The sequence below is a fragment of the Vipera ursinii genome, assembly GCF_947247035.1.
Source record: "Vipera ursinii genome assembly, chromosome: Z".
Classification (NCBI taxonomy): domain Eukaryota; kingdom Metazoa; phylum Chordata; class Lepidosauria; order Squamata; family Viperidae; genus Vipera; species Vipera ursinii.
The window spans coordinates 102,442,306-102,455,354 of record NC_139517.1 but is presented as its reverse complement, the minus strand read 5'-3'; the positions used below and the strand labels follow the sequence as shown (position 1 = coordinate 102,455,354).

The window sequence follows — 13,049 nt, the reverse complement described above, 5'->3', positions numbered from 1 at the left end:
CACACTACTTTTAAGCATAAAAATGTCAAAAAAGGAAGCTGGTTTAATGAAACAAAGTCTGCACTGATCAGATCATACTTAGGATATTGTATTCAGTTCTGGGCACCACATTTTAAAAAGAAATTAATATACAGGAGTGTACTCAAAGGAGCACGGAAAAAAGATTAAGAAGAAGAATGCCATAGGGAGATATGGGAAATGTCTTTAAGCGTATAAAAGATTGCCATGTAGAACACAGGACAAGATATTGTGGATTTGAATTCAAATCTCCAGGACCGAACATATTACATCCTAGGCTGGGCACTAAAAGCAATAACAGGGATTCATGACTCTATTCTCAGTAATCTTTGAGATTGTCCTGGATGGAAGAGTTGAAGAAGCACTTCTCAGATCTGCAGGTGATAAAATACTGAGGGGCATGACTAAACTTTAAATCAGTATTTCTTAAATTTAGCAAGTTTAAGATGCATGGACTTCCAACTCCCAGAAGTCCCCAACCAGCCAACTCCCAGTAGAAGTTGAAGTCCACCCATTTAACATTGTCAAGTTTGAGGAACATTGCTTTAAATGAAGGACTGAAGTTTCAAAAAGATCTGGGCAGACATGGCCAGTGGGCTGAAATAAACAGCATGGCATTTAGTACGGAGAAATGTAGAGTTCTGCATTTGTGTAGGAAAAATGAAAGGCACAAGTATAGCATTGGATAACCGAGTCTGGCAGTAGTACATACGAAAAGGATCTGGGTATGCTTGTCACCTTCACATTAAACATGAGCCAGTAGTGTAATCCCCTTCATGGATTACTGCCTTGTTGTGGCGAAGGGGCTTGCATAATTCAATGAAGCTATGAGCTATGCCGTGCAGCGCCACCCAAGACGGACAGGTCATAGCAGAGAGTTCTGACAAAACGTGATCCACTGAAGAAAGAAATGGCAACCTACTCCAGTATCTTTGCCATGAAAACCCCATGGACAGTACTAAAAGGAAAACCGATATGACGCTGGAAGATGAGCCCCTCAGGTCGGAAGGCGTCCAATATGCTACTGGAGAAGAGTAGAGGGCTAGTACTAGTAGTGCCAGAAAGAATGAAGCGACTGGGCCAAAGCCGAAAGGACGCTCAGCTGTGGATGTATCTGGTGGTGAAAGGAAAGTCCGATGCTGTAAAGATTTTTTCTCCATAAGAACCTGGAATGTAACATCTATGAATCAAGGAAACTGGATGTGGTCAAACAAGAGATGACAAGACTGAACATCGACATCTTAGGAATCAGCAAACTAAAATGGACAGTAATGGGTGAATTTAATTCAGATGACCATCAGGTATACTACTGTGGGCAAGAATCCCTCAGAAGAAATGGAGTAGCCTTCATAGTCAATAAAAGAGTAGGAAAAGCAACACCAGGATACAATCCCCCAAATGACAGAATGATCTCAGTTCGAATCCAAGGCAAACCATTCAATATCACAGTAGTCCAAGTCTATGCCCCAACCACCGGTGCTGAAGAGGATGAAATTGACCGGTTCTATGAAGCCCTACAGCACCTTATAGAACTAACACCAAAAAATGATGTCTTTACCATCATGGGGGATTGGAATGCTAAAGTAGGAAGCCAAAAGATAACTGGAATAACAGGCAAGTTTGGCCTTGGAGTACAAAATGAAGCAGGGCACAGCTTGATAGAATTTTGTCAAGAGAATACATTGGTCATAGCACATACTCTTTTCCAACAACCCAAGAGATGGCTCTACACATGGACATCACCAGACGGCCAACACAGAAATCAGATTGCCTATATGCTCTGCAGCCAAAGATGGAGAAGCTGTATAAAGTCAGTAAAAACAAGACCAGGAGCTGACTGTAGCTCAGACCAGGAGCTTCTCATTGCAAAATTTAGGCTTAAACTGAAGAAAATAGGGAAAAGCACTAGGCCACTCAGGTATGAATTAAATCATATCCCTGATGAATATACAGAAGAGGTGACAAACAGATTTAAGGAATTAAATCTGATAGACAGAGTGCCTGAAGAACTATGGACAGAGGTTCGCAACATCATACAAGAAGTAGCAACTAAAATCATCCCTAAGAAAAAGAAATGCAAGAAAGCAAAATGGCTGTCTAAGGAAGCTTTACAAATAGCTGAGGATAGGAGGGAAGCGAAAGGCAAGGGAGAAAAAGAAAGATACACCCAACTGAATGCAGAATTCCAGAGAATAGCTAGAAGAGATAAGAATGCCTTCTTAAATGAACAGTGCAAAGAAATAGAAGAAAACAATAGAATAGGGAGGACTAGAAATCTCTTCAAGAAAATTGAAGAGATGAAGTCAACGTTTAATGCAAAAATGGGCATGATAAAGGACCAAAACGGCAGGGACCTAACAGAGGCAGAAGAGATTAAGAAGAGGTGGCAAAATTACACAGAAGAACTATACAAGAATGAGCTTAACATACCTGATAATCACAATGAGGTGGTCACTGACCTCGAGCCAGACATCCTAGAATGTGAAGTGAAGTGAACTGAGCAACAACAAAGCTAGTGGAGGTGACAGTATTCCAGCTGAGCTATTCAAAATCTTAAAAGACGATGCAGTAAAAGTGCTCCACTCAATTTGCCAGCAAATTTGGAAAACTCAACAGTGGCCACAGGATTAGAAAAGGTCAGTTTACATTCCAATTCCAAAGAAAGGCAGTGCCAAAGAATGTTCAAACTATCGCACCATTGCACTCATTTCTCATGCTAGTAAAGTTATACTTAAAATCCTACAAGCTAGACTCCAGCAGTATGTGGATCGAGAACTACCAGAAGTACAGGCAGGATTTCGAAGAGGCAGAGGAACTAGAGATCAAATTGCCAACATACGCTGGATCATGGAGAAAGCTAGAGAGTTCCAGAAAAACATCTACTTCTGCTTCATTGACTATGCTAAAGCCTTTGATTGTGTGGATCATAACAAACTCTGGAAAGTTCTTAAAGAGATGGGCATACCAGACCATCTTATTTGTCTCTTGAGAAACCTATATGTGGGCCAAGAAGCAACAGTGAGAACTGGACACGGAAGCACTGATTGGTTCAAAATTGGGAAAGGAGTCCGGCAAGATGGTCTGGTACTCTCGCCCTGCCTATTTAACTTATATGCAGAGCACATCATGAGAAAGGCAGGGCTAGATGAATCAAAAGTTGGAATTAAGATTGCCGGGAGAAATATCAACGACCTAAAATATGCAGATGATACCACTATAATGGCAGAAAGTGAAGAGGCACTAAAGAGCCTCTTGTTGCGAGTGAAGGAGAGTGCAAAACTTGGGTTGAAACTAAACATTAAGAAAACCAAGATCATGGCATCCGGCCCTCTCAATTCCTGGCAAATAGATGGGGAAGAAATGGAGAGGACAACAGGTGGCTGGATGGAGTCACTGAAGCAGTAGGCGTGAGCCTAAATGGACTCCAGAAGATGGTAGAGGAGAAGGAGGCCTGAAGGAACATTGTCCATGGGGTCACGATGGGTCAGACACGACTTCGCAACTAACAACAAGCAGTGTGATGCAGCTGTTAAAATGGCAGTGCTTATTTTAGGTGCATGAACAGGATTAGAGAATCTGGTTTTACAGATGTAATTAATTTAGTCCACTCTATATAGTCAATACTATTCAGTGTTCTGTGCCCAGATATGGACAGCACAATTTAAAAAAGGATAAGGATAAATTGAAGTGACTGCAGATGAGGACTATGAAGATAGTAATTGGTCTTGAAACCAAGTCCTATAAGAAACAGTTCAAGGATATAGGTATGTTTAGCCTTCAGGGAAAAAAATGACTAAGGATTAGTGATCTTTAAATATCTGAAGACATATAGGCTGATCAAGCCAGTGGAACAGGTTGTCATATGATGTGATGTCATAGGTCTTCAGATAAAGTCTGAATGGCTACCTGCAACAGATACTCTAGAGCAGCAATTCTCAACCTTTTCTTCATCATGGATCCCTTTTAAATACCTTTTGTGGCCAAAGACTATGACCACAGATCCCAAGACAACTCAAGATTTAAATCATAACATTTCTTCAAGCCTTTGAGGATCTCCTATGATGACAGTGCGGCCCCTTAGGGGTCCACGGACCACAGGCTGAGATTCAAAACTGCTGTTATTTCATGCAAATACATATGCATTATAACTATATAGGTAATCCCCGTTACGAGCGTTCACTTAATGCTCGTTCAAAGTTATGTGATGAGTGCCCCCTAGTGCTTACAAGCATGCCCCGAAATTACAAATGTTGCCGCACCACAGCAGTCATTCGCCCTTACGAGCAACCGCAGTGGCACTGCAACATTCACCCCGATTATTCCCTCGTTCCACACCCCCACCTGGATCTCCCTAGGCACCAGGCCTACAATACTCACCCTCAAAGATTGAGATCCTTCACTTTCTTGGCTGTTCCAGGCCTTCGGTGCATTGACAGAGAATGGAGGCCTAAAGTAACGCAAGATCATGTGAGATCAGTGTGGTGAGATCTCACACTACTGATCTCGTGTTATCTCATGGTACTTTAGGCCTCTATTTTCTGCAACAGAGAACAAAACCAAAGCCGGTAGAAGCTTCCATGTGCCTCTAGAGGCTTGACTGGGGTGTCGGAGGTCTTTTCCAGGCTGCTGCCGCGTGGATCTGAGGCTGGGAGATGCTTCTTCACCTCCCTGTGGCCTGATCCAGGCTCTGGAGGCCTTTTCCATGCTGCTGCCACCCAGATCTGAGGCTGGGGGATGCTTTCCCATCCCCTAGGTCCTGATCCAGGCTCCGGAGGCCTTTTTCAGGCCACTGCCACCCAGATCTGAGGCAGGGGGACGCTTATGTAGCTCTCAGTGGCCTGCTTCCAGGCGGCAGCAGTCTAGAAAAGGCCTCCAGAGCCCGGATCTGGTCACGGGGAGAGGGGGTGGCAAAGCGTCTCCCGGTCTCAGATCTGGGTGACAGCGGCATGGAAAAGGCCTCTGGAGCCTGGATTGGGCCACGGGGGGGGGGGCGTAGAAGTGTTCCCTGGCCTCAAATCCAGGCAACAGCAGGAACCATGGCAGAGAGGAGATGGATCTTTTCCAGGTGAGTCCGGCGTGGCAGGAAGGGAGGGGGAAGCATGAGGTATCTTACTGGGTCAGGGAAGCCTTGGGGGCCTGTTTCATCACTAGGTCCTCCATGGCCTTCCCCATCTTGAGGTACCTCATGTGTGGTTAATGAGCAGTGTGCATCTTAACGAGCAAGGGAGTGATCTCGTTCGAGGTACGAGATTCACTCTATGAGTGTTTGAGTTACAAGTGGAATGGGCAGGCTCCATTACACTCGTAACTCGAGGACTACCTTAGGTGGTTTCATTTTACCCCAACCTAAAATAATGCTTGTTGATAACTGGATCAATTCTGGATGAAAGGCAAGAATACATACAAACATCAGGTTGTTTGAAATCGGGCCTACCAGATCTTTAAAAATAGCCTCTGAAGTCATATTAAGGAGATATCTTTAAAAGATGGAATCTTACATACATATGCTAAGAATCTGAAATATAGTTTCAAAGTTTAAATTTATTTATTTATTTATTTATTTATTTATTTATTTATTTATTTATTTATTTATTTAATTGGATTTGTATACCGCCGTTTCCCGAAGGACTCAGGGCGGTTTACAGGGAATTAAAACAAGAAATACAAAAATTAAAAACAATTAAAAAGATTATAACAGTCCCTGAAAGAGTAAAAACCCCAATTAAAATTAAAATTAAAATTAAAATTCTCAGCCTGGGCCAGAGAGCTCGAAGAGCCAGGTCTTCAGGTCCCGGCGGAATGAACGGAGGTCGCGGCAGTCCTCAGCTCCACGGGCAGCTGGTTCCATAGGGCAGGCGCACCCACTGAGAAGGCCCTCCCCCTGGGCGTTACCCGCCGGCAATCTTTTACCGGCAGCACCCTGAGAAGACCCTCCCTGTGGGAATGCACTGGACGAAGGGAACTTGATGCTGGTAGCAGGTGTTCCCTCAGATATCCCGGACCCAAGCCATTTAGGGCTTTATAGGTCATTACCAGCACCTTGAATCTCACCCGGAGGGCAACCGGAAGCCAATGCAGCTCGCGGAGTAGAGGTGTTACATGGGAGTATCGGGAAACCCCCATCACCACTCGTGCGGCTGCATTCTGCACCAGCTGAAGCCTCCGAGTGGTCCTCAAGGGCAGCCCCATGTAGAGAGCGTTGCAGTAGTCTAAACGGGAGGTCACGAGCGCATGAGTGACTGTGCGTAGGGCATCTCGGTCCAGGTAGGGTCGCAACTGGCGCACCAGGCAAACCTGGGCAAAAGCCCCCCTGGTCACGGCTCCTATATGGTATTCAAAATTGAGCCGGGAGTCAAGGAGGACGCCCATGTTGCGAGCCCTATCAACGGAGGGTAACACCTCACCCCCCCATCATTAAAGGTGGAATGGTCTGGTTATTCTTTAAACATGATACTTTAGTTTAATACCTTTTTTAAAAAAAATAGAATTAGCATATCATTTTAACAGCATAGGATATAGGTCAGTTAGATTTCCTGTTGCCTGCATGATACTCACTATTTCACTCAGTCTTATGCTAATTATTGAGGTGTTATAGATGTAGTGAGAAACACTAAAGGTGATTAAATTATTACTGCATCCAAATGTGGTTTCTTGGCTATTTCCAGAAAGGAACATAATATGCTATGGTCATCATTTTGTAGTATTCTGAAACAAATGTATTGGTCGCATTGTTGCACTGCATTCAATCAACCAAGAGACTGAATTTAAGCATGGAAATAATTTTTAATTGGCTAAAATAATTCAAAAGCTTTACATAAACTTACAAGGCAAAGATTTTGCTGATTCAGATGTTTTCTTAGCAGTAATGCATTTAACAGTAAATTTATTCTATTTAAAAAGATGGGTCAAAAGACTTCTTTCTATATATTTTGGTTAAGAATTACAACCATGAAACTTTCCACGTGAGAAAAAACAATATATAATATTTTCAAAGTTCACTGTGTTTAGAAATATCTTAATGAAACTCTCCAAGTATATTACTGGTCATCAAGAAGACCCAGATGACATATTGTAATCCTCTGAAAGACATATAGCTCATTAATAGTTTTTAAATTCTGAAAAGTGTGGAGTTTTTTTCCCATACATTGGTAACTGGCAATGTATGTGCTCAAGACTAACAGTTATTTTGGCTTCCTTGCAGAAGCCAAGATTCATTTCCTTAAAGTGTGGTAAATGAATTGCTGTCAATCATGGTTTTCTTATTGAGCTTATACAGAGTTAGATATCTAGAATTCACTTGTCTTTCATCTTTTAGAAATGTCAATTTTTCTAAACAAATGATTCACCTTACACATTTCTACTTCTTAGCACTTCAACTTGCATTTTTACAGGGGTAGGTTTAACATTTGTACTGCCAGATATAATATAGTATGCATATGGTAGCAAATTACAATAGAAACAGCATTAACTTTTGCACTGTCTTGAAATATACCTTTTTTGTCTTTTTCTGATATATCAAGATAATTGGAAAAATAAATATAAGGAAATGAGAATTTATGTACTATAAACCTGGTGTTTAAAGGACTGAAACCTAACTCTTTTCCGATAATTCAAATAACTTGCCTACACAGAGCTCAATAAAAATCTACGCACTTCTTTTTTGTGCCAGGATGAAAGGAGTGTTCATTCAGTGTTACTTCTCATCTTCATGAGAATATTTCAAACAATAAAACAAGTAAAACAAAGTGTAGAATTAGCACAGCTGTTCTAATACTGTATTTATTCTACAAAAATATAGTGGGTTCAGACATATAATTATAAATATTAAATATATCTTAAGTAATTCAGTCCTTAACTTGCTATATGAGAGACTGCCTGTCAGATTTGATAGCCATTATTTTGACTGCTTACTCAAATGCAACCTACAAATATTAGAATATAAACATATCAATGTATAATTCCCTGTCTGCTCTTCACTCTTCTTTATCCTTTTAAAATAAATATATACTTGCCTTTCTTTTTAATGATTTGTTCCTGTCTTCCAACCAATCATCCATCTGTTCCTCAATTTCTTCAATAGAAGTTCCATGATCATATGATGGTATATATGCATTTGCTTCAGCCACAGTATATACAGGAAATTCAGATTTTGGTTTCTTGACTTTAGGTTTTTTTTCCTCTGTGAAAAATAAGAAAGAATTTAAAGGACAAATTTTGGGAAAAAGCATGCTTAAGATACCTACTACACTCAAATATATCTAAGATGCTATTTTTGTAAATATAGACAACAGCTAAAGAAAAAAGAGCTATTTGAAATCAGCAAATTTACCTCATTAATCAAAGTATTATGTTCTTTCAGAAATGAATTTCAGTATCACTGGAATTATGATAGCACACTTCTGTTTCAAAAAGGGTTTGGCAAGATAAATAATTGGGGACCCTGTACTGTACAGAAGTAATAACAAGTAACAGGAGTTACAATCTAGAACAGACATGTCAAACAAAAGGCCTGGGGGCCAGATCCGGCCCGCGAAGTGGTTTCATGTGGTCCCCGAAGCCATCCTGGAAACAGTGAGGGAACGGTCCCCGCTGCCTTGGCCCTGGCCCAGAGACCCTCCTTCTGCCAGAGACCCCTAGATCTATCCCACTCCTGCCCAGGCCCCCATAGGCACCCTTGATGTCAATGATGTAGAGCTGGCCATGCCCACCCAGTAGGCCATACCCACTCCAGCTGTGCCCACCCAGTAGGCCGCGCCCACCCTGGCCATACCCACCCAGCCCCCTGAGGGCAACCACAATGCTGTTACAGCCCTCAATGAAATTGAGTTTGACACCCCTGGCCTAGACTATACACACTTTTGTTGACATGGTGATGTCTCTGCTTTTTAGTGTGCTGTCTAGATTTGCCATGGCTTTCCTCCCGAGGAGCAAGCGCCTTTTAATTTCTTGGCTACAGTCCCCATCTGCAGTGATCTTGGAGCCCAGGAAAATAAAATCTGTCACTACCTCCATTTCTTCCCCGTCTATTTGCCAGGAATTGAGGGAGTTGGATGCCATGATCTTGGTTTTCTTAATGTTAAGTTTCAACCCAACTTTTGCACTCTCCTTCACTCGCAACAAGAGGCTCTTTAGTTCTTCTTCACTTTCTGCCATTAGAGTGGTATCATCTGCATATCTTAGGTTGTTGATATTTCTTCCGGCAATCTTAATTCCAACTTTTGATTCATCTAGCCCTGCCTTTCTCATGATGTGCTATGCATATAAGTTAAATAGGCAGGGCGACAATACCAGACCATCTTGCCAGACTCCTTTCCCAATTTTGAACCAATCAGTGCTTCCGTGTCCAGTTCTCACTGTTGCTTCTTGGCCCACATATAGGTTTCTCAAGAGACAAATAAGATGGTCTGGTATGCCCATCTCTTTAAGAACTTTCCAGAGTTTGTTATGATCCACACAATCAAAGGCTTTAGCATAGTCAATGAAGCAGAAGTAGATGTTTTTCTGGAACTCTCTAGCTTTCTCCATGATCCAGCGTATGTTGGCAATTTGATCTCTAGTTCCTCTGCCTCTTCGAAATCCTGCCTGTACTTCTGGTAGTTCTCGATCCACATACTGCTGGAGTCTAGCTTGTAGGATTTTAAGTATACCTTTACTAGCATGAGAAATGAGTGCAATGGTGCGATAGTTTGAACATTCTTTGGCACTGCCTTTCTTTGGAATTGGAATGTAAACTGACCTTTTCTAATCCTGTGGCCACTGTTGAGTTTTCCAAATTTGCTGGCAAATTGAGTGGAGCACTTTTACTGCATCGTCTTTTAAGATTTTGAATAGCTCAGCTGGAATACTGTCACCTCCACTAGCTTTGTTGTTGCTCAGTTTTTCTAAGGCCCACTTCACTTCACATTCTAGGATGTCTGGCTCGAGGTCAGTGACCACCTCATTGTGATTATCAGGTATGTTAAGCTCATTCTTTTATAATTCTTCTGTGTAATTTTGCCACCTCTTCTTAATCTCTTCTGCCTCTGTTAGGTCCCTGCCATTTTGGTTCTTTATCATGCACATTTTTGCATTAAACGTTGACTTCATCTCTCCAATTTTCTGGAAAAGATCTCTGGTCCTCCCTATTCTATTGTTTTCTTCTATTTCTTTGCACTGTTCATTTGAGAAGGCATTCTTATCTCTTCTAGCTATTCTCTGGGATTCTGCATTCAATTGGCCGTATCTTTCTTTTTCACTTTCCCTTGCCTTTCACTTCCCTCCTTTCCTTAGCTATTTGCAAAGCTTCCTCAGACAGCCATTTTGCTTTCTTGCATCTCTTTTTCTTTGGGATGGTTTTGGTTGCAACCTGTTGTACAATGTTGTGAACCTCTGTCCATAGTTCTTCAGGCACTCTATCAGATCTAATTCCTTAAATCTATTTGTCACCTCTACTGTATATTTAACAGGGATATGATTTAATTCATACCTGAGTGGCCTAGTGCTTTTCCCTACTTTCTTCAGTTTAAGCCTAAACTTTGCAATGAGAAGCTCATGGTCTGAGCCACAGTCAGCTCCTGGTCTTGTTTTTACTGACTATATAGAGCAGACATGTCAAACACAAGGCCCGGGGGCCAGATCCAGCCCGCGAAGTGGTTTCATGTGGCCCGCGAAGCCATCCTGGAAACAGTGAGGGAACGGCCCCCACTGCCTTGGCCCTGGCCCAGAGACCCTCCTTCTGCCAGAGACCCTCAGATCTGTCCCACTCCTGCCCAGGCCCCCATAGGTACCCTTGATGCGAACAATGTAGAGCTGGCCATGCCCACCCAGTAGGCCATACACACTCTAGCCATGCCCACCCAGTAGGCCACGCCCACCCTGGCCTTACCCACCCAGCCCCCTGAGGGCAACTGCAATGCTGATACGGCCCTCAATGAAATTTAGTTTGACACCCCTGATATAGAGCTTCTCCATTTTTGGCTGCAGAGCATATAGTCAATCTGATTTCTATGCTGACCGTCTGGTGATGTCCATGTGTAGAGCCGTCTCTAGGTTTGTTGGAAAAGAGTGTTAGATATGACCATTGTATTCTCTTGACAAAATTTTATCAGCCTGTGCCCTGCTTCATTTTGTACTCCAAGGCCAAACTTGCCTGTTATTCCGGTTATCTTCTGGCTTCCTACTTTAGCATCCCAATCCCCCATGATGGTAAAGACATCATTTTTTGGTGTTAGTTCTATAAGGTGCTGTAGGGCTTCATAGAACCGGTCAAATTCATCCTCTTCAGCACCGGTGGTTGGGGCATAGACTTGGACTACTGTGATATTGAATGGTTTGCCTTGGATTCGAACTGAGATCATTCTGTCATTTGGGGGATTGTATCCTGGTGTTGCTTTTCCTACTCTTTTATTGACTATGAAGGCTACTCCATTTCTTCTGAGGGATTCTTGCCCACAGTAGTATACCTGATGGTCATCTGAATTAAATTCACCCATTACTGTCCATTTTAGTTTGCTGATACCTAAGATGTCGATGTTCAGTCTTGTCATCTCTTGTTTTACCACGTCCAGTTTCCTTGATTCATGGATCTTACATTCCAGGTTCCTATGGAGAAAAAATCTTTACAGCATCGGACTTTCCTTTCACCACCAGACACATCCACAGCTGAGTGTCCTTTCGGCTTTGGCCCAGTCGCTTCATTCTTTCTGGCACTACTAGTACTAGCCCTCTGCTCTTCCCCAGTAGCATATTGGACGCCTTCCAACCTGAGGGGCTCATCTTCCAGCATCATATCGTTTTGCCTTTTGTACTGTCCATAGGGTTTTCATGGCAAAGATACTGGAGTGGGTTGCCATTTCCTTCTCCAGTGGATCACGTTTTGTCAAAACTCTCTGCTATGACCTTTCCATCTTGGGTGGCCCTGCATGGCATAGCTCATAGCTTCATTGAATTACGCAAACCCCTTCGCCACGACAAGGCAGTAATCCATGAAGCGGAGCCACATATTACAAACACAATATTCATGTTACAACTAATTGTTCAAATGTAAGTTATCCATATGGTGGAGATCATAAAAAATCAGAAGCTAACTATTTGGGCCTATAAGATTTAAATCATGCACACTGAAATATGGAGCTAAGACTAAAGCACTTTTCAAATTATGATTATAATTCAGATTGTCTTGCAAAATAAAATGGAGGAAAAATACTAAAAATGGCAAATGTTTTCTACTGTATGTATTTAAAATATTTCTTCTACAGTATTGTTCCTTGCAAACCCAGTTCTTAATGTGTACTGGAAAAATAACAATATAATACAAATAATTGAAACCAATTTCTTAAAAATCAAAGTCATAAGCTCGTTCAAGTTTCTAGAAAGATGCACACTTAGATTTCTAATTGAAATATATTTCTGTTCAAGTAATAAATAAGGCCCGTTATGAAAATGAATTTAAAAGGCTGGGGTTCTGGTTGGCAAAGATATCTTCCATATAACAATATATTGAGAATGTTCAACTATGATTTTATATTATGTGTTTAAACCTAAGTTTTGATCATTCCTCTTTCTTCATTCCTCTTCAGGAATCCAACATTAGTTGGATACTGTATTATGCATAAATAAAATTTAAACAATAATGATTTTAATAATTTTAATGGAATAATAATTGTATTTATTTAATTAGTTTGTATAGTTGCCCATCTAACCAAGTAAATCTTGGTGGTGAATAGAAATAAAAACACACCAACTATATAAACCCATTAAAAATTATTTATGTCTTGGGCAGAGACTGTTCCAAGATAGGTTTCATAACAGAGAAAGCTCATCAGGTGATACTGGTTCACAGAAGAGACCTAGAGCACATCCACTTTGCTAGAATTAATAGGTGGGCAAAAGCCATCAGGGAAGTAAGTCCTGCAAGAAATCTGGTCACAACCTATGTAGGGATCTAAAGGTGACAACATCTACCTTGATTTGTACTTGAAAGCCCACTAGCATCCAATGCAACACTAGTAAAAGCAGTGTTATGTGAGCGTATCATGGTACAGGTAGGTGTT

The 13,049-nt window shown here is 41.6% G+C and overlaps 1 protein-coding gene across 2 annotated transcripts in view; it reads right to left on the bottom strand.

Moving 5' to 3' along the window:
- Positions 1 to 13,049, bottom strand: part of DNAJC1 (DnaJ heat shock protein family (Hsp40) member C1) — a 131,730-nt gene that overhangs the window by 50,899 nt on the left and 67,782 nt on the right. For both annotated transcript variants that reach the window (XM_083377984.1, XM_083377985.1), the window contains exon 8: positions 8,031 to 8,197. In XM_083377984.1, coding sequence (XP_083234110.1) covers positions 8,031 to 8,197 — 167 coding nt within the window. The remainder of the gene's footprint in view (positions 1 to 8,030; positions 8,198 to 13,049) is intronic.